The following is a 21134-nucleotide window of genomic DNA, read 5'->3' on the forward strand; positions in this document are numbered from 1 at the left end:
TTGCCTGACTGTCAGCCCTCTCTACAATCTGGCTTTTGGTATTTCTCCCACCCATTAGCACAGCCGCTGGTGTGTTTGGAGAAGGTAAATGAACTAAACCCCAAACGTGATCAGGGCTCTTCAAAGAGCACATGAGCACATTAGCAAGGGGAACAGATATAACTCAAGTGGTTGAGCACCTGCTCACCATGTACGAGGTCCTGGGTTCAATCCCCCGTACTTCCTAGAAAAAAAAAAAGAACACATAGCAAAACAATAAACCCGCTGAGGAAAAGTTTAAGTTATTTTGTAGTTCTTTCTACTAAAGAAGTATGGTAAAAATATTAAATCTCTTGAAATAAATCCCTTCTCTTTGAGATTATGTTTCAGTTTGTCTCCATCTTAAGGGTTGCATTTATGTCATTCAAGGAAAACTATCTAGAAAGGTTTACTGAAGAGAAATCCTGCTTCTTCTGCTGTCTTCTCCACCCTGGTTCTGCCACCTTCCCGGTATAGATAACACTTTGATTAGGTTCTTCACTGTCTTCCCATCATTTCTTGTTATAAATGTGTATATAAACACACACTCATGTATAGTCTTATCTTTCCCTCCATTTCTTGTCCAAAAAGTAGTAGACTTTCATATGTTCTGTTCTGCCTTGTTCTATTTTTCCCTTATTAACAATGTATCTTGGAAATCTCTCGGTGTCAGTACATGGAGCTCTTCCTCACTCTTTTGTATAGTTATATAATATTCCATTGATTGGAATCCATGATGGACCTTGAGGAAATTTCGTTTTTTAATCCTTTGCTGTTACAAAGAGGGCTAGAAGGAATAACTTTGCTCATGGGTCATGGGTCATTTTGTATTTGTGTGTGTGTCTGTGGAACAGACACCTACATAGGATTTCTGGATGAAAGGGTAAAATGCATTTGTAATTTTCCTAGATATTGCCAACTTCCTTGCATTGAGTTTCTGCCATTTTGCATTCCAACCAGCAAGGTGAGAGAGTATCTGTACCCCTACTACCTTATCAATCAAGTGTGTTGTCAAATTTTGGGAGTTTTGCGGATGTGGTAGGGGAGAAATTACGCATCGGTGTAGTTTTAATTTTCTTACTATGAATGAGGTTGAGCAGTTTTTCCTCTCGCTTGTAATGAATTACTTGTTCAGTGTCTGAGTTCCTTGGAGGATTGTCAGCTCCAAGAACATTGGCGCATGTCCTCTTTATCACCTGTCCCTAATACCTTGTGCTCAATATGATGAACACAGGGTATTCAATAAGGATTTGACGAATGAGCAAACAAGTCAACAAGTAAGCAGGGAAATAAGGGAATGAGTGAGCTTTGGTGTTGGCCAGCAAGAGCCCTTGCTTTATCCCAGGACACCTTCACGTCACCTGGAGTGGCGCCTTCCATACTTCCCCAGGAGCCAGATTCCACACAACGCCTTATCTTCCCCACTGAGACTCTCACTCTTCCGTCCTCACCAGGGGGGCGCCCAGATCAGCTTGGCTGAGGTCTGCCGGACTGGGGAGAGGTCGACTCGCTGGTACAACCTCCTGAGCTACAAATACTTGAAGAAACAAAGCAGGGAACCCAAGCCGGTGGGAGCCAGCGGCCCCAGCCCCGAGCCTGAAAGCACGGTAAGTGGGGGCGAAGGTCTCCCCCGTCCTCCACACACCCAGCCCCTGCATGGAGGGCACGGCTCGCACAGAGCATCTCCCAGAACTGGGGATGGTTGGGCCTCAGAGGTGGAGAGAACGGTGCAGAGGGTGGCCGCGGGGAGAAGAGGAGCCCAGGGCAGGAGAGGGCTCTGCTGAAGGACACACAGCGCCCGACGTGCGTTTCGCGCCCTTCTGCGTTTGTGCCTTCCCTTTCTGGATTTTGCTTAACAGCTTTGGGCTTTATACCTAATTTAACTAGCTTGGTGAAAACCTTAAGTCACCTTTTTAAATGAAGTGGCCTTAGAGCCAGGTGTTTATTCGTGGGGTGACGGGGCCCATCATTTCACCTGTCTGAGCCTCCATTCCAGTTTTCATGTCACACACATGTCTAGACAGGTTGCGAGGAACCTTACGAACTGTGAGGAAATACACGTCAAGAGCACTTGGTAGGTGCTTGACAGGTGGTGACAGTTGTTGCCCTTATTATTTTGAGTAACTTAAAAATCTTACCTTTACCTATTTTTGGTTGAAAAATAAGAAGTATATTGTTTTCATTTGGGTCCCGTGGATTTTAACCTATTTACGATACCCTTAAACCGTCTCCTGGGCCTGGATAATCCACATCTGCTGGCCACGTCCCAGCTGAGCAGGAGGTCATCCTTGAACCTTCAGCGTCGGAGCACAGGAGGTCCCAACGCCTGGATCCTGACCACACTGAGGCACGCAATAGGGAGGGTTTGGCTTCAGGTTGTCTTGTAATTCTCTGACGTGCTGCTCCCCTTTGTCAGTTCTTGGTTACTTTGGACAGTCACTACCCAGAATTTTAGTGGAGGGAATGGGTTTGATCCTATGGGTGCTGAAAAGGGTAAGCAATTACGGTAACAATTAAGTCTATATTTTTTTTCTCTTCCTCCTCCCCTTCTCCTCCTAGTCCACTTTTTCTCTTGCTTCTCCTTCATCATCATTTTCTAGATTTGCTTTTGTATTAGGCTGTATTCATCAACCAGAGGGGTGCTGATGGAAAACACCAGAAATCTGTTGGCTTTTATAAAGGGTATTTATTTGGGGTAGAAGCTTACAGTTACCAGGTCATAAAGCACACGTTATTTCCCTCACCAAAGTCTGTTGCCGTGTGTTGGGGCAAGAGGGCTGCTGACATCTGCCAGGGTTCAAGCTTCCTGGGTTCCTCTCTTTTTGGCATTTGCTTCTCTTTCCACAAAACCAAGCTCCTCTGCATGCTTCGTTCCCTTGAGCTGGGGCTCCAGCTCAAGACTCTAGTATCAAAACTTCAACTCCCTTCTTTTGCCATGTCTTTTTTTCTGTGAGTCCCCACTCACCAAAGGGTGGGGACTCAATGCCCTCCTGCCATGGCCCAATCAAAGCCCTAATCGTAATTTAATTAAGTAAATGTGAAACTGCAGGCAGACCAGTTTACAAATGTAATCCAATATCTCTTTTTGGAATTTATAACTATATCAAACTGCTACATAGGCACTGTCCTATTCATTACATGCACTTTTGTTGTTGTTGTTTTTTACATTAAATCTCTCAAAATAAATCCTTTACCAAGACTCAGAAAGTTTAACCAAATTCCCTGAAGTTACACATCTCATAAGCTATAAAGCTCGGTCTCAGACCCAGGCCTCTCTCTAAAAAGGAGATGGCAAGCTGTCAAGGCTGGCAGAGCTCTTGAAAACAGAATCCTCTGCTTTCTAGTGCATGGCCTTAGGTAAGTAACATCAGCCCTAGGGACCTTTCTCTCCTCATTCCCGTTTCTTGAGGGAATAATCATAATCCCTACTTAGCAGAATAGTTGTAAAGCTTAGATACGATGTACACAGGAAACCATCTAGTGCTGTGTCTGGCGTCTTCCAGACTCTCAGTTGATTTTAGTTTCCTCTTTCCTTTCCCAAAAGAAAATTTCAGGAATTATCTAGGCTCTGGCCCACACCAACAGAGATCATTGCAAGTGTGCTATGTGCTTAGAAAGCGATGAGATCTGGGTTTTGCTGTACTCATAGCTGCCATTGACAGGGTGCCACTTTTGTGCCAGGTGCTCTTCTGGAAACCCTTTATGCATATTCTCTATCTTCATAACAACCGTGTGTAGTCGTTACCAGAGAATACTGAGTCTCAGGTTAGAACATCCTCAAGTCAGACAGACTTCCCCATTGCAAGCACCTGTCAGTATAGACGTTCTTTCTCCAGGAAGCCTTCCTTGAATGCAACCCCCATACCCACTACTTACCTCTCTCACAATCCTTTTCACATTCTTTTGTTACTGATGGTTCATGTGTTGGTCTCCCTGACCACACCAAGATCTCCTTGTAGCCGGAGACCTATAATTCTGTCTCAATTGACTCCTAAACTTTGCTGTCTTCCCAAACTCTGCTGAGTGGGTTTACACATACAGGGGTCATTGTCTGGAGAACTGCCAGTTTAAGAACTAAGGACTGCATTTCAAATGTATTTATAAGTGACCTAGGACAAGACACTGATGCCTCTCGTCTTCTGTTTCACCCCCCGCCCACTGGGAGAGTCATGGCTGTGCGAAGCTCTGACTTCTGCCAGGTAGGGCAAGGTCCATGTGCACCAGGCAAAGCCACAGCTTTTGTCTCTGCAGGATGCCGTGTCTGCTCTGTTGGAACAGACAGCCGTGGAGCTGGAGAAGAGGCAGGAGGGAAGGAGCAGCTCGCGGACCCTGGAAGACAGCTGGTAAGTGAGGGCTCCCTGGGGCCTCAGGAACTGAGCTGGCTGGGACCTGCGCCCAGGGATGAGATCCCCAAGCACGGGGGCAATCAAGAAAAGAGCTCCCCTGAGAAAATGGAGAATCTGCCTCCTCACGGGTCAGGCAGTATAACCTGGGAGCAATAGTTCCCAAAATCCCTTCCCAGTTTGTCACATTGTGTTTCATGTATTACCCATGCTGTTTCATACCTAATGTCGCTCTTTGTCTTGGTGCAATTAACTTTTATGTTGGTAAAGAAAAAGATGTTTAAGTAACTTTATAGTACTGTAAATGGAAAATACATGTAATTTGCCATAGACTGAAGTTGCCTCAGTAAGGAATTGCATTCGACTGCTAGGAACAGAAAGTAAAAGTAAACTAAGATAGAAATATATTTCTCTTATATAAAAGAAAGAAAGGTGAATAATATTCCATTGTACTATTCATACGTGATATACACGATAGCATGTATATATACATGTGTGTGTATGTACATATGTTTGTGGTATACAAAAATACACACACTCTACCTTTTGTTTATCCATTTATCTGTCAATGGACATTTGGGTTCTTTCTACCTGTTGGCTCTTGTGAACAATGGTGCCATGAACATTTGTCCCTGTTTTCAATTCTTTGGTTTATATGCCTGTGAGTATAATTACTGAGAAGACAATCCAAGGCTCATTTGGCAGCTCCCTGATGTTACTGGGAACCCAGGCTCTTTCTTTCTGCTTTACTGCTCCTTTTCTGTGAATTCTACCATCAAAGCTGCTCTGTAGCCCAAAGGGGCTGCTGGATCACCAGCCATCAGATCCACCAGGCATCAGGAAGGAAGAAGGAAAAAGGGTGCACCTTTTAACCAAGGAGCATCGCCAAAAGTCCCACCGAGAAACTTCTGCTTGCTTCTCAGTGGCCAAACCTTGCCATGTGATCTACCTGGAGGTCTGGGCAATAGAGACCTGTTGGTTGGGTACATAAATTAAAGTTCTGCTTACTAAGGAAGAAAATGGGAATGGCTATTGGTTAGGCCATAGCCAAGTCTGCCTCAGAAGGTAACTGTGGACAATTAAATAAGAACAAACTAATATTAAAGTCTAGCTAGTTATATTGCCTGCTCAGGCTCTAAGCCCGAGGTCTTCTCTCCCTTTGTTAAAAAAGATTAGCTCAGGTTTCTCCAATTTTAAAGACACCCCATTCCCAAAGTGAACCTTTCTCCTCGATGTAATCAGATTTGAAAGAGGATTGAAAGGAGAACCACTTTTTAAGGTGGAGATGCAATGCTGTTTAATTTCTTGTATACTGACAAAGGGGTCTCATGGCACATTTTAGGAAATATTGATTTAGAATGGGGTTTAAATGCTACCTTTATTTTTGTCTAACCTTAGGCAAAGCATTTTTTTTTCCTGTTAACTGAAGTGTCACATCCATGCAGAAAAGTTCACACAAGTGTGAATGCATTTTCAGAAACTGAAGTTCCCATATAACCAATGCCTAAATTAGGAAGCAGAGCATGGCAGCCCTCTAGAGGCACACACCTTCCGTTCCCTCTCCTGACTTCCACACCAGGCAAGCCACTCTAACCTTCTCCAAGCCTCAGCTGGAAAATGGGGCAACACTGGCTCGGTATACAGTGCCAGGTGCCTAGTAGACACTCAATAAATGTAGAAATTCTTATTAGGAAAAAGAGAAGGAACATTGCCAACCATCAGCTGGAAAGCGAGAGGGAAATCCCATCCTTGAAATGGCCACACCCTGTGTATCTTGCCGTATGGGAGGACACCTAGGTTGGACTTTGAGTACGTGTGCTTTGAAATAAGACACAATGGATTCAGAGTCTAGCTCAGCCAGCGAACTGTGGGACCCCAGGTCTGGGTGTGGCCTGAGTATCCATATGTTTCTTGGTTTTTGGGTCTTTTTTAGGAGGTAACCAGGGATTGAACCCAGGATTTTATACGTGGGAAGCAGGTGCTCAACCACTGAGAGACACCCGCTCCCCTCAGTATGTTTTTTTACCCCCTGCTTTTATTTTAATAGATTTTAAAAAAATTTTAAGATACATAGACCATACAAAATGTTACATTAAAAAATATAAGAGGATCCCATATAACCCCACTCCCACTTCACCAAATTCATCAGTGTGGCACATTCATTGCATTTGATGAGTACATTTTGGAGCACTGCCACACAGCACGGATTATAGTTTACATTGTAGTTTACACTCTCTCCCAGTCCGTTCTGTGGGTTATGGCAGGATATATAATGTCCTGCATCTGTCCTTGCAATATCATTCCGGACAACTCCAAGTCGGGAAAATGCTCCCATTATTTATAAATAATGTTATTTATTTTTCTTTATTTATCCACACACACCCCACCCCACCCCACCTCACCCCCCCAGATGGTTCTCTGTCTGTCTGCTCATTTTTGCCGGCTTCTCCATGGGTACCAGGAACTGAGCCTGGGACCTCCCACATGAGAGGCAAGTGCCCAACGACCTGAGCCACATCCACTGCTCTCCCCCCTCCGTATGTTTTAAAAGCTCCTGGGGTAATTCAAATATGCAGCCTGGGCTGAGGACCATGGCTCTAAACGTCCATTTCCTCGTCTGTGAAATAAACGTTTTGATTTTAAAAGCCGCTGCATCATGAGGTATTTTGTGGCTTCAATAAAGTTGTGCATGATAAGGACGTGACAGACCCCGACATAGACAAGCACTCAATCTTCTCTGTCATTGTTCTGCCACAGACCTAAATTTGTATATTCGGTCTCAGACAGAGTCCTCCCCCAATATCTTTTATTCTATTTTTGTAAACGGCCAGATAGTAAAGATTCCCTGCTTGGCAGGCCGTACTCTACTCTGCCGTTGTGAGAAAGCAGCCAGACATGCTTTGATGAAGGACCATGTCTGTGTTCCAAGGAAACGTCACTAATGGACACTGAAGTCTGAATTTCATTTAATTTGCACATGTCATGAAAAATTCTTCTTTTTATTTATTTTTTCCTATCCATTTAAAAACCATTCACAGTTTGTGGGCCATCCAAAAACTGACAGCAAGCTGGATTTAGCCCATGAGCTGTAGTTTGCCATCCTCTGTTTCACTCTTCTCCTTCACTCTTCCTCCACTGTGTTAAAAGAGTAAGGCAAGATTCCTGGAATTTTTGTTTGTTTTAGGGTTCTCTCTAGGTCATCTCAATTTCTCCCTCTTTTCTCTCCCTATTTCAGTTTCTCTCTCACTTCCCCCCTCTCCTCTCTCCCCCCTCTCTTTTTTTTTTCTCTCCCCTTCCCCCCCCCCACCCCGGTTGTCTGTTCTCTGTGTCTGTTTGCTGCATGTTCTTCTTTGTCCACTTCTGTTGTTGTCAGCAGCACGGGAATCTGTGTCTCTTTTTATTGCGTCATCTTGTGTCAGCTCTCCGTGTGTGCAGCACCACTCCTGGGCAGGCTGTGCTTTTTTTGCACTGGGCGGCTCTCCTTATGGGGTGCACCTCTTGCGCCTGGGGCTCCCCTACGCGGGGAACACCCTTGCATGGCATGGCACTCCTTGTGCGCATCAGCACTGAGTGTGGGACAGCTCATCACATGGGTCAAGAAGGCCCTGGGTTTGAAACACAGACCTCCCATGTAGTAGACAGACGCCCTATCCACTGGGCCAAGTCCGCTTCCCATCTCCCCCCTCTCTCCCTCTCTCCCCTCTCTCCTCTCTCTCCTCTCTCCTCTCCCTCTCTCCCCTCTCCTCTCACCATCTCTCCTCTCCCCTCTTTCCCTCTCCCTCTCCCCAATCTCCCCTCTCACCCTCTCTCCTCTCCCCTCTTCCCCTCTCCCTCTCCCCCATCTCCCCTCTCCTCTTCCCTCTCTCCCCTCTCCCCTCTCTCCCATCTCCTTCTCCCCCCTCTCCCCTCTCTCTCTTTCCCCTCTTCCCCTCTTCCCTCTCCTCTCTTCCCTCTCTCCCTCTGTCCTCTCATCTCTCTCCCACTCTCCTCTCTCCTCTCTCTTTCTCTGTCCTTTCTCTCTCCCTCTCTTGCTCTTTCTGGTGCACTGCTGTGCTGAGCTGCCCTGTGAGTCACACAGGCAAAGGTCTGATGCTGAAAATAGGCCCTGAGACCTGTCTCCCAAAAACCCTGGCACAAGATCAGTGCTTTCCGCCAAATTCCAAGCTTGTGTTGAGACTTTTCACGCCGTCTCCTAGCAACCGCCTTCTGTTCTCTCTCCCTTTGTGGCCCCCTCTCTCCCCACCCCTTGCCATTCAAACTTCCCCAGACACTGACTTACAAAGAGGGCTGGAGATCCCAGAGCTGCTATACTGGGGTAAATCCATCTGCAGCCCCCTCCCCCCAGACTGAGGCTTCTTTCGGGTCTGAATACTAACTAGCCTTGCTGTGCCCACTCAGCTCTGGAGTCACGTGTCCAGGTCTGTGAAGACTGGCCTCTGTTCTATTTTGCAGTCCTCCCTCAGTCCCCAAGCATACCATTACTACTCCCTTCTTTTATTTTATTCTATTTTTTAGGTATTTTTAGTGCATATAATAAGAAGACTGGATTTTTCTTTTATCATCTGCAAGCAAAACAAAATTCGAAGTATTAGAAAACATGGGAGAATGTAATCACAAACAATGCTAGAGTAAAAGTCTTTGTATTTTCCTCCTTTGGGAACTTGTGCATGTGTTTGTCCAGGGCAGTTGTTGAGAAGTGGAATTGCCTGGTCCCAGGGAATGTGTGTCTTATATTTTAACAGACTTTGCAGCATAGTTCTCAAGAGTATGCTAATAAATCTTCCCACCAATAGTGATTGACCTTAACTTATACACTAACACTCAAATAATCCAATTACTGTACATAATCTAGAATATGTACATTTTTTTAAATTTTAACAGATACTGCTAAATTGACTTCAGAGAGTAACTTGACTGCTCTAACTTATGTGCCCCACAGAGATGTATCTGTTTTCCTGTACTTTTTCCAGCACTTGATATTATCAAAAAAAATTTTTTTCACTCTATTGCGTAATAATGATTTATTGTAATTTGGGTCCCCCCCCTTTATAGTTGAGACTGTTTGTTTCCTTCCTGAAATACTTAGATTAGATTCATAGTCAAAAAGAATAGATATCCTGAAATGGATGTGGCACAAGAGATTGAGCTCCTGCCTACTACATGGGAAGTCCAGGCTCAGATCCTGGTACCTCCTAAAGAAGACAAGACAGTGAGCTGATATGACAGGCTGGCATGGCGAGCTGACACAACAAGGTGACGCAACAAGAGACACAGAGGAAAACATAATGAGATATTCCACAAAGCAGGGAGTGGAGGTGACTCAAGCTATTAGGTGCCTCCCTCCCACATGGGAGGTCCCAGGTTCAGTTCCCAGTGCCTCCTAAAAAAGGAAGACCAGCATACAACAGATACAACAAATACAAACAACAAAGGGGTGGGGAGAAATAAATAAATAAAATCTTTTTTAAAAAACAGGATAGATATTCATAGGTTTGAACACTTGTAGTGTTGGACAAATCTGGGTTTGAATCCTTGCTCTACCATTTAGCAGCCTAGTAGCATTGGCAAGGCATGCAAGCACTTAGATGCTCAGTTTTTCACATCTGTAAAATGGGGAGAACTGCCTCTTTTGGCACTGTTGTAAGGCCTTAGCACAGCACCTGGAACATATCAAGCCCTCAATAAATGCTAGTTCACTTGGCTTCTGCAGAATTCCTTGAGAAGTGCTCCCTAGGCACATGTTTAACAACTCTTTTAGTGGTAGATAGGGAAGCTGTGGAGAGAACGAGGGAGGCCAAAGGCCCTTTCATTGAAATAGTCCCCATCCAAGTACAGGGCAGATTGTGGAGTTGGTGATAGAGATCCAAGATCTAGTTTTTCCTATTGGGAAAATCCTATGGGAAATTTTATGTTTATCCACAGTCTCACTGAGCCAACTGACTAGAAGGTTAAATTATCTACTTTCAGCTAGAATTCTGTCAGCTCAGTGTGGTTACACTGTCTCATGCTGATCAGAGGCCTAATAGTTATGTGTGTCTTTGAAGAATAAAGATAGGAATAGAAATAAATTACAACAAATGCGGTCTGTCACACCAGATCCTTCTGACCCTGGAATCTAAGTGGAGAGGATAATTATAAAGAGTATTCCCAGATTCAAGTCTCTTCAGCAAATGGTGCTGGAACAACTGACTCTCCATGTGGGGAATAGGGGAACACTTTGACCTTTACCTCATCTCATTTACAAAAATTAATCTTCCATAGATCATAGCTCTAAATACGAAAGCAAAGCTATAAAACTTCTAAAAGAAAATAGAGGAGAAATTCTTTGCGACTTTGGAGTAGGCAAAGATTTCTTTGCCTACACCAAAGAAGGAAAAAATTGATAAATTAGACTTTATCAAAATGAAAACATCCATTCTTTGGAAGATACCCTCAAGAAAATGAAAAATCAGTCTACAGATTTGGAAAAAATATTTGCCAATACATATATATGACAGGTCTCAGAACAGAAAGAACTCTTACACCTTAATAATAAAAATATATGTATGGTCACCAAGCACATAAGATCCTCAACAGGAAATGGAAATTAAAACCACAATGAGGGAAGTGGTTTTGGCTCAACTGATAGAGTGTCTGTCTACCATATAGGAGGTTCAAGGTTCAAACCCAGGGCCTCCTGACCCGTGTGGTGAGCTGGCCCATGAGCAGTGCTGATGCTCTCAAGGAGTACCTTGCCACGCAGGGGTGTCCCCCACGTAGGGGAGCCCCACGTGCAAGGAGTGCGCCCCACAAGGAGAGCCGCCCCACACAAATAAAGCACAGCCTGCCCAGGAGTGGCGCCACATGCCATGGAGAGCTGACTCAGCAAGATGATGCAACAAAAAGAGACACAGATTTCCAGTGCTGCTGACAAGAAAAGGAGAACACACAGCGAATGGACACAGAGATTAGACACCGGGGGCGGGTAAATAAATAAATCTAAAAACAAACACAATGACTTACCAATACATACCCAATAGAATGCCTAAATTTAAAGACAGACATTATCAGGTGTAGGTGGAGAACTGGAAACCTCATAGCATTGCAAGTGGGAATATAAAGTGGCATAACCACTTTGGAAAAACAGTTTGTCAGTTTCTTAAAAAGAAGAGCTTATATTTACCGGATGACCCAGAAATTCCACTCTTAGTTATACATCCAAGAAAAATATATCTCTGCAAAGACTTGTCCACAAATGTTCATGGAAGCTTTATTCATGATTGCTGAAAAGAAGAAGCAATCCAAATGTCCTTCAGTCAGTTAATGGGTGCAAAAACAATACGTGGTATGTCCACCTAATGGGATACTACCCAACAATAAGAAGGAATGAACTGCTGATACATGAAGCAATAGGGATGAATCTCAAAATCATCATGCTGAGAAAAAGCAACCTAATCAATAATGACAGAAAACAGGGCGGTGGCTGCCTGAGGCTAGAGGTGGTGTGAGATTAGCTGGGAAAGGGACAAAGGAAACTGTGGGTGATGGAAATGATCTAGATCTTGATTGTGGAGGTGGTCACACAAGGTGAATACTTTGGACAAAAGTCATCAAATTATGCACCAAAAGTAGATACATTTTATTATATATAAGTTACACCTTACTAAAACTGATTCCTTTCAAAATGTGTCCTCAGTTCTGGTGAGGATCAGATGCCCTGCCCTGGACCCATCTAAAGGCAGATGAGCAGAGGCAGAGTGGACCCTGGGTGGGTAACCCAAGTCCCTTGTCATCACAGGAGGTACGAGGAGGAGAACAGCGAGAATGAGGTCGCGGCTGAGGACGAGGAGGAAGTGGAGGAGGGAGAGGAGGACGTCTTCACTGAGAAAGCCTCGCTGGACATGGACGAGAGCCCAGCCTTGAAGGTCAGGGAGGGTCGGTGAGCCGGGAGGAGCTGTCTCTGGAGAAATAGTCCTCAGTCCTTGAGCCCAGACTGTCAGTAAAGGCTCGAGGCAAAGTCTCCAGAATGAAGACAGTCCCTTGGAATGGGATGGCCTGGAAGGTTTTTTGGGAGGGTCCCCATCTATACTGGAGGTCATTTCAGGGACAGTAAACCAGGAGAGGCCACTCACCCCTCTCGTCTCTGCTGCCTTTTGCAGTTCTGTTTCTCTGGACAAATCTCAATACAATCAGATAGGTCTGGATTCAAATCCTGACTCTGCTACTCCCTAGCTGTGTTGTGCTAGGTAGATTCCTTTACCCTCTTGAGCCTTCCTGTCCTCATCTCTAAAATGGACGCAATAATACCGACCTTTCAGACAGGTCCTGTGGCTTCAAAGGGATGCCTTTGTTCATTTGGGTCTGCCGAGCATGCAATAGGAAAGGGGATTCCAGTCAAGCTCCCTTTGCCCCTCGCTTCCCTGTAGCATTAGGGCTGCACACCATAACAAGACTCGCTTTCCATAAAGAACTATTTTCTTTCCACCTGTAGGAGTCCTGGAAAAAGAGCACCTGTTGTGTTTAAGCAGGGCACCTGGGCATGGAGGTGCAGGCTGTGCATTGCACAAAGTTGCCCCACCAAGGGGGGGACTGGAGTAGAACCTTTTGCAGGTTCTCCAACCAGAGGGGCATCTTTTAAAAATGTGCTCAGAAGGACTATTTAGGCTAATAGAAGCCCTGCATGTAGGTGTTTTTATTTGTCTGCTTATCTTTTACTGGTTGACCACTGTGAAAAGAAAAGTAGAGGCCCTGATGACCTAGTTTTAAAAACCTAGACTTGCTGATTGTCTCCATAATTACAAGAATGAGCCTGCAGTTCTTGGGTGGGCAGTGGCGATCTCGGGCATGGCTTGGCCAGATGTCGTCGGAGCACCCGTCTTCAGGGTGTGGAGTCTGGGACACGGGTGCAGGAAGGATGTCCACTGCCCACGCGGTTTTGAGTGGGGACTGAATGGGCCCCATGAGCCCCAACCCTCAGGCGTCGTTGGGGAGCTGAGGACTCACACCCCCAGCCTGACTGGGCCGAGCTGAGTAAGTCAAGCAGGGCTGGAGCCCAGAAAGTCCCCAGCTGTGTCTCTGGCCCAAAGACAAGGTGACCGGGAGTGGGGAGAAGCAGGGGACTCTGTCCCAGGAGCCTCAGGGAGGGTGCCGAGTCAGCGTGGAGACCGGGGGCCTCAGGCCGTGACTTCTTCCTCAGGTGGACAGAGAGACCAACACGGAGACCCCAGCCCCAGCCCCCACCGTGGTGCGGCCCAAGGACAGGCGCGGGGGCGCCCCCCCGCCCGGGCCCTTTCTTCGAGGGAGCACCATCATCCGCTCCAAGACCTTCTCCCCCGGACCTCAGAGCCAGTACGTGTGCCGGGTAAGCACGCGGCGGCCCCTGCCGCCTCCCCGAGCGCCCGACTCCCGGGGGAGCCGACAGAGCAAGGGGTGCAAGTCCCAGGGACTCCCCCTCACACACTGGTATCCTCTGCACCTCCCTTTCCTCATCTGGAGCTGAGGGACCGACACCGTCGGTTCTGGGTTAGACTGACTTAGATGAGGCATGTAAGGGGCACGGCTACCCATGTTACTGTTATTGCAGCTGTCCCTCCACCTCCTCCTTGCTCACTCCCTGCCCTCCACCCTCCTTGGCCACTTGCTGAGATCACTGGCGCTCTCACTGCCCCTGAAAGGGCATTTTTCTTTCCCACCAGGATGTTTCTTGTGTGCAGCCTAAGGTTGCAAAATGGCATTTTATTTGGCCTTTTAAAAAAAAAAAATTGAATTCGTTATCAACTTTTAAAATTAGGCAAGGCAAGTAACAAAATAAAAATGGGAAGTTTCACATAAAATTTTAGTTTCTCTTGGGAAGAAAAAAAAGGGACTCGCTGGCCCCAGGAGTCAGGCATTCGGAGGGGTTTCCAGTTCACTCGGCCCTCCACCTCGCCTTTACCTGTGTAGGTTGCCGACGTGCCGTGCAGACCCCACTGGAGTTTGTAAGCCCTGCTCTAGGTCTTTGATCCTTCTCATGCTTACCTTGCATCTTCGTTTGCCAGGCTGCTATCACAAATGCCGCCCAATGACCTGGCTTGGGAATAAGTCCAAAATCCAAATATTGGCAAGGCTTGCCTTCTCCCGGAACACCGTAGCATCCTGGTGCAGGCTGCTGGCAGTTCTTGGGATTCCTTGGCTTTCTCCTCACGGGGGGATGTCCTGAGGCCTCCAGTGACCCACCCTCCTTCAACTGGACCGCACCTTACCTAAGAATAACAGCTCAGAAGGTCCCGTGTAGGATGGGTTCACACCCACAGAGTGTGCGTGAGGATTAAGAACAGGTTTTCTCTGGGGTGTGTTGCTCAGTCTCCCCCGCTGCGCTACCCAACTCTTGTACCCCTTTCCAGGCCACAGTGAGGGTTTGCGCACGGATCAAGGGCTCACCTGGTTGCTAGGGATACGGAGCCGGCGCAGGCACTTCCCCCGGGGAGGATGCCGATAAAGCAGGCCCGCACACTCGCTGAGCCCTGGGCTGGAGTGACCTGGCCGTGGACTCCCGTCCCCTGCGCCACGCAGAGCCAGGAGCAGTACAGAGAAGCTGAACAGAACCCGCCTGCCCACGGTGCAGTCAGTCAGACAGGAGACTAAAGAGGCCAGCGGACCCTCCCCTACCTCCGCCTGCACTTACCTGCTTTTTGTTATTGGGCAAGGGGACACATAGGGGAGTTTTCAATATCTGAGAATTCATTTCTCAAGGCCTCAGTGAGAAGCTAACTTCTTCCTACCAGGACAAGTTTCACTAATTTACTGACTACTGATCATATTGATTGGCACTAAAACATCCCTTGCATTCCCTCCCAGTCAAGGCACAAACCTCTCCCTTCCGGGTCCAGCCTCTAGCTATTGTGTAAGCGTTGTTGTGAGCGTTTTGAGCTCTGAAAAGACAATGCAAGCGCAATGCACATTGGCCGCATATTTTGCTAAAGGTGCAGAGTGTGATGTTGGGGAATCCTTGAATCGCAGGTGAAGGATCTTGCAAATAAGCCAGCTTGCAACTAAAGAAGAGAAAAAAAATCAATCAGTGCTTCAAAAGTAAATAATATGAAGGGTGTAGAGAAAAGGCTTTAGGATAATGGGTAAACCTTCTGTTTTTGCAAAAATTACCATCTTTGTGAATGCACAGTGGAAATTCAGCACCAAGTGTAGAATGCCCCTCATCGAAGAAACCACACCAAAAGAAATTAGTGTACGAGTCACTCTTTTTAATAAGGATTAGAATGTGGATGTAATTTTGTTAAATGGAAGATATAAAATAGGGTAACTTCTGTAAAGTGTTCCTCTTTTCAAATTAAAATGCAGTCAAACCTCCCTCCAATATTTACTATAAAATTCCAGTCCCCGAAGGCTTTGCCTATGAGCTGCTTTTTTAAAAGTATTAAGTCAGTTTTGACCCGGCACCATCTGAGCCAGTGAAGGAGGGCTCTGTGGGCTACAGCGAAGAGTAGATTCAGATAGGCCCCCGTGTGGTAGGTCGAGGGGCCCTGGAGCCCGGCTGCCAGCTGTGCTCCTTACCAGCTCTCCCAGCTTGGACAAGTTCCCTGACCCCTCTGCCTCTCTCTCCATCTGTAAACGCTGATGCACCTGTTAAGGATTGGATGAGACGGTGCTCGTCTGGCGTGTGGCACTGTGCTGCACACATCGCACGTGCTCGGTGAATGTTCTCATAAAGGACAGGAAGGTCAGCACAGAGCCTGCCCCATGGGTCCCCGGGCGCAGGAGAGGAAGCACCAGGCTGGGTGGGGACCCCGACCTCCCTCCTGGCCCTAGAGCACCTTCCACGCCGCCCTCTGACGGTGCTAAACCTCCCATGACACTCTTCCTGCAGCTGAATCGCAGTGACAGTGACAGCTCAACTCTGTCCAAAAAGCCACCTTTCGTTCGCAACTCCCTCGAGCGGCGCAGCATGCGGATGAAGCGGGTAAGAGAGTCACCTGGAAGTATCCACATGCCTGCTTCTCCCTCCTTTTCCCAAACCCTGCGTCCTTCACACACACTCCATGGTCGGGAATGCCTGACCAGCAACCTCTAAAGAGCAAACTCTGAGTATCTTTTTTTCCAACTAGTTCAGCACAATTGCCAGAATTGAATATTACTGGCTGGACTTGGGTGACATTCTCATGTAGCCCTGTACCAATCAGTGAAAATCTGATTGTCTGGTCTGTGGTCACATTCTCATCCCCGAAGCCCATACAAATGGAGAATGGGGAAGGAGTGGGTCCCCAAAGGAAAATGAGGGTGCTAGTACCAAGAGAATGGGAAGGTGGCTGCTGGGCAGCAAAAGCCACAGACGTCCATTATTGGAACACGAAGACAAGGAAACTAGCCTTCTACCCCTGAGGGGGAGGACAGGCCTGCGCTTAGGAAACAATTTAGAAAAGGATAGTGACAAGAATCCATGACCTGAGAGTATCAGTGTTGAGGGCCCTGAGAGTGGGAAGCTGGCCCAGTGTCAGGGTGAGTGAGTGCTGGGGTCTGGAGCCACCTGCCTGGGATGAAATCTCTGCTTTCGCACTTCATGCTGTGTGGCGACCTCTGTGAGCCTCATCTGTGCAAGAGTTGTTGTGAAAATGAAAGTTATGGAAGGATAATGCTTGACATTGTGCCTGGGACATAATAAATGCTCAATAAACATGAGCTTGTGTAAGTGGGATTGTTCAAGACAGGCTTCCAAGAGAGTGGTATCTATGGTCTCAGAGGAGGGGGCGGTGTGGGCTCACTTGGCTGGGGCCCCCCAATAAGGGGCCTAACCCGCCCCCACACTCACAGCCTTCGTCAGTGAAATCCCTCCGAGCCGAGCGCCTCATCCGCACCTCTCTGGACCTCGAGTTAGACCTGCAGGCGACGAGGACCTGGCACAGCCAGCTGACTCAGGAGATCTCAGTGCTGAAGGAACTCAAGGAGCAGCTGGAAAAAGCCAAGAGCCACGGGGAAAAGGAGCTGCCGCCATGGGTGCGCGAGGACGAGCGCTTCCGCCTACTGCTCAGGATGCTGGAGAAGCGGGTGAGTGGCCGCCGGGAAAGACCAGGGGGTCAGGCGCTTTCTGCCCTTGGAGGGGCAGCCGCTGCCCCAAGGAAGAGAGCCGAGAGCTTTTAACTGGTCCTGCAATTCTGCGGGCCACGGCGGGCTCCAGGGGTGCCTCGTTCCAGGCAGCAAAGGGATCCAGGAACCCCTTTCCTCAGTAAACCTCATAAATGGGTTTCCCTGGTTGCAGGAGCCTTGTGCGGCAATTATGTGTTTGTGTGCAAGCCCCTATTGTTCAAGCATTTATCCATTCGTATAGTCCTCCGTTAGACATATGAGGTGGCTAATCTGTGCAAAGGCACATATTCCAACAGAAGAAGGCTAGGACACCTGCCCACCCAGTGCCTGCCCTCGCAGTCCCATGGAGCAAGCATCTCCCCAGGAGACAGGGGCCGATCGAGCCCCGGTGTGTGAGCTAACCACAACACCTGGGAGCACTAGCCTGCTCGTGCCCCTGCCCTGGCACCCCCAGATCGCCACCCATGCCAGGAATGACAGACCTCTGCTAGTTCACTCTGCACCCATGTGGATATTGCACAGAGCACCTTACACAGGGCGAGGGCCATCAGCTGTTTTTTACCTGAACGCCCAGCTCTCCAGGCAGGCAGTGATTCAGCCGTAGGGTAGGAATGTGGTGCTGGACTCCATAAGCATGGGCTACTGTGAGAGCTTCAAATTGATTCTGGCAATTTCGAAGTTCCAGAAAGGCTTATTTATTTTCAATGTATTATCTATACTCTTGTGTACTTTTAAACAGGATTACCGTAAGAATATTAAAGGTAAAATTGAAAATCTTTAAGGAGGAGAAGGAAATAAATATATCCCAAACCTAAAGTGACCTAATTGCAGCTGCGCATCACATTCATCTTTGAGCTTCCTGGTAGCCAAGGCAAAAAGAGATGAGAAAACAAGTTTACATGTGCCCTAATGAACTAAGAAAGTCTGATATTTCAAATAGTAAAAAATAGTACATTCATGTCTGTGTGATAACAAACTTGTACTAAATTACCATCTAAACTAGGGTTCCATTGACCAAAATTTTGCTGCATGCAGTATTTTCAAGTAAATGCTACGTGGATATTTCAGGGCTCTTTGTAGTTTGTTTTCAGAAGTGCTTACAGATGTTTGCATCAGGGAAAAGGGGTGTGGTATTGTAACTAGAGCTCTTAAGCCTGAAATTGCACGGCTTGGAATTGGGTTTCCACTTCTTAGCTGATTGACTTTGGAGAAGTTTCTTCACATGACTGAGCCTCAGTTTTCCCATCTGTGAAATAGAGGTAACATTAAAAACCACCTTCCCAGGTGGCTCTCAGTGTTAGGCAGGGTAACGCATGTTTTACTGGACAGCCCTCATCTCCTCCTATGCCCTTGTAGATCTGTCAGAAATAAGGACAGGCATTCAATGCCCAGACCATGCAAACCTGCCCTTTCTCTTCCCCTTATCATTCTGAGGACAGAAAGAATAAGGATGCCAGTTCTGTGACCCTCAGACCTTTTGAGCACAGTAGACCCCTCCTTGGTTACAGAAAGTTCTCCCCAGTTTCTAGAGGCCCCGGGGGCTGCCTGCCATCCCAAGCCTCGCCTGCTTTGCCCTACAGGTGGACCGAGCAGAGCACAAGAGTGAGCTGCAGGCAGACAAGATGATGAGGGCCGCGGCCAAGGATGTGCAGAGGCTCCGGGGCCAGAGCTGTAAGGAGCCCCCAGAAGTGCAGTCTTTCAGGTAAGGCGACGGCGCATCTGGCCGGCCCCCCTCTCCTTTGCCCTCCCAGCCTTTGTGGCGTGCCGTGCCTTGCTGGGTGCCAGCTCTCCCTGTAACAGATGTTTATCCTCCGCAGAGCTGTCCCTGGCGATGTATGAGCTCTGCAGTGCTCTTCCCTCGCCCGTCTTTATCAGTCCCCACGCAGCTCCAGCTAATTTGTTAGATCCTCTTGTATAATGAATGAGCCACCTGCCCTGGCCGTCCCCCGAACGTTTCCATCACCGATAATTGCAGAGGACTGGCTGGGTGATAAATAAGGCTGGGGGTGGCGCAGGCTCGCCAGGCCTCCCCGGCTCGGCCTGCTGCTGCCAGGAGCTCCAGGGGGCCCCTTTCCTGCTGTACTGGACCCCGGGTGTCCCAGGAGCGTCTTCCCCATTCACAGACGGGGTGCTCTCAGATAAGATACATGTGTTTGTTTATGTGCTTAGAAACAAGAATAAATCAATCACTTCCGGGATATACACTTTTAAATTTTACTGTATACTCTTAGACACATATTTCGTCATCTCTTGTTTTAGTCACTTGGAAATCTAAAATAAGCAAGTGAGGAAACACTGGAAGTGGCCTGCAGGCCCTTTGAAAGGCTGAGCGGCCCTCTGCCTGTGAGGATTTTGCCCCCATATTCGACAATGTCTGGGACGTTGGTTGTCGACCAGAGGAGGGCATGCTGCTCACATCTCCAGGGTAGAGGCCAGGGGTGCTGCTAAATATCCCACAGCGCCAGGGCAGCCCCACAGCCGGGAATTAGCCAACCCCGATGTCCACGGAGCAAGGCCAGAAAACCCTGCTCTGAAGGATTGGTGTCTTTCACAGGGAGAAGATGGCATTTTTCACCCGGCCTCGGATGAATATCCCAACCCTCTCTGCAGACGACGTCTAAGCGCCATTAAAGTATTTCCCTTGTTCCACTGGCCACGCTGTGAACACTTGACTGTGGCCAAAGTTATTTATGTGGTGTTATATGAAGGTACCGAGTCACGGGTCCTCTATGCTCTTGTGGGTTTGAAGATGAACGGATTTTTTTTTTTTTAGTTTGGGTTCTATTGTTATTAAAAAAAAAAAAAAAAAAAACCAGCATTCAAATGACACGATTGTATAGTTTGTATATTTAGGAATGTATTTTTTCGGAAAGAAAATTTAAATGAGCTAAAGCAGTGTTAAGTTGCTGCTCTTCTTAAAATTGTTTAGACTTTTTTTTTGTACAGCTCTACCTTTTAGAGATTTTACTGCAATAAGTATGTTTGTGGGACGCTAATCCTAAAAGGACGTCCTGCAGATGTCACAGCACAGCTGACCTTTCCTAGTTAATGTATTTTGTACCATATTAAAAAAAAAAAATTGCACAGGAACAATTTGGGGGATTCTGAGGTGCATCCACCAGTCTTCATAAGCTGTGATGTGTTTGTATTTGGCCGCCTGATTGGAGCAGGCAGTGGGGAGCAGGGCGAGTACCCCGTGCTGGCGCCAGGCCTGCCCAGCCACTCTCAGATGCCCAGTGAAGCCACCAACGTGAGGGGAGGGCTGTGGAGAACTCCATTGAGTTTTATCTTCTTCAATAAAGTGGCCTTTCTAAAAGAACGTTCTTTCTTTTTCTCTCCCACCCCTCACCTCATCCTTGTTTCCCTGTTTTCGATTGCTCCCTTTTCCAGTGGTTTCCTCCCCATCCATTCTCATGCCTGGTAAAGTCTTCTTTTGCCCTGTCTGCTCATTGACTTAAAGTGGTCACTCAGCTGGGCCTGTTGTGGACCAGCTGCAGTCAGTTTTTCTTTAAGAATTAATTTATTTGATTTATTCACCTCCCGCCCCCACCACCTGCGCTAGCTGTCTGTTCTCTGTGTCCATTCACTGCATGCTCTTCTGTGTCTGCTTATCTCCTCATCTTCGCTTTAAGAGGCACCAGGAACCAATCCTGGGACCTCCGACGTGGAAGAGAAGCACTCGATCACTTGAGCCACTTCAGCTCCCTGGTTGGTCATGTC

At 47.3% G+C, this 21134-nt stretch overlaps 1 protein-coding gene across 9 annotated transcripts in view; it reads left to right on the forward strand.

Moving 5' to 3' along the window:
• The window catches only part of WWC1 (WW and C2 domain containing 1), a 158167-nt gene extending 137434 nt beyond the window's left edge, over positions 1-20733 (forward strand). For all 9 annotated transcript variants that reach the window (XM_004468558.5, XM_004468559.5, XM_071210970.1 and 6 more), the window contains exons 16-23: positions 1473-1625; positions 4270-4361; positions 12139-12265; positions 13537-13701; positions 16201-16293; positions 17142-17375; positions 18995-19116; positions 19969-20733. In XM_004468558.5, coding sequence (XP_004468615.1) covers positions 1473-1625; positions 4270-4361; positions 12139-12265; positions 13537-13701; positions 16201-16293; positions 17142-17375; positions 18995-19116; positions 19969-20035 — 1053 coding nt within the window. In that variant the 3' untranslated portion in view covers positions 20036-20733. The remainder of the gene's footprint in view (positions 1-1472; positions 1626-4269; positions 4362-12138; positions 12266-13536; positions 13702-16200; positions 16294-17141; positions 17376-18994; positions 19117-19968) is intronic.
• The last annotated feature ends 401 nt before the right edge of the window (positions 20734-21134 follow it).

Source organism: Dasypus novemcinctus, chromosome 2, assembly GCF_030445035.2.
Source record: "Dasypus novemcinctus isolate mDasNov1 chromosome 2, mDasNov1.1.hap2, whole genome shotgun sequence".
Classification (NCBI taxonomy): domain Eukaryota; kingdom Metazoa; phylum Chordata; class Mammalia; order Cingulata; family Dasypodidae; genus Dasypus; species Dasypus novemcinctus.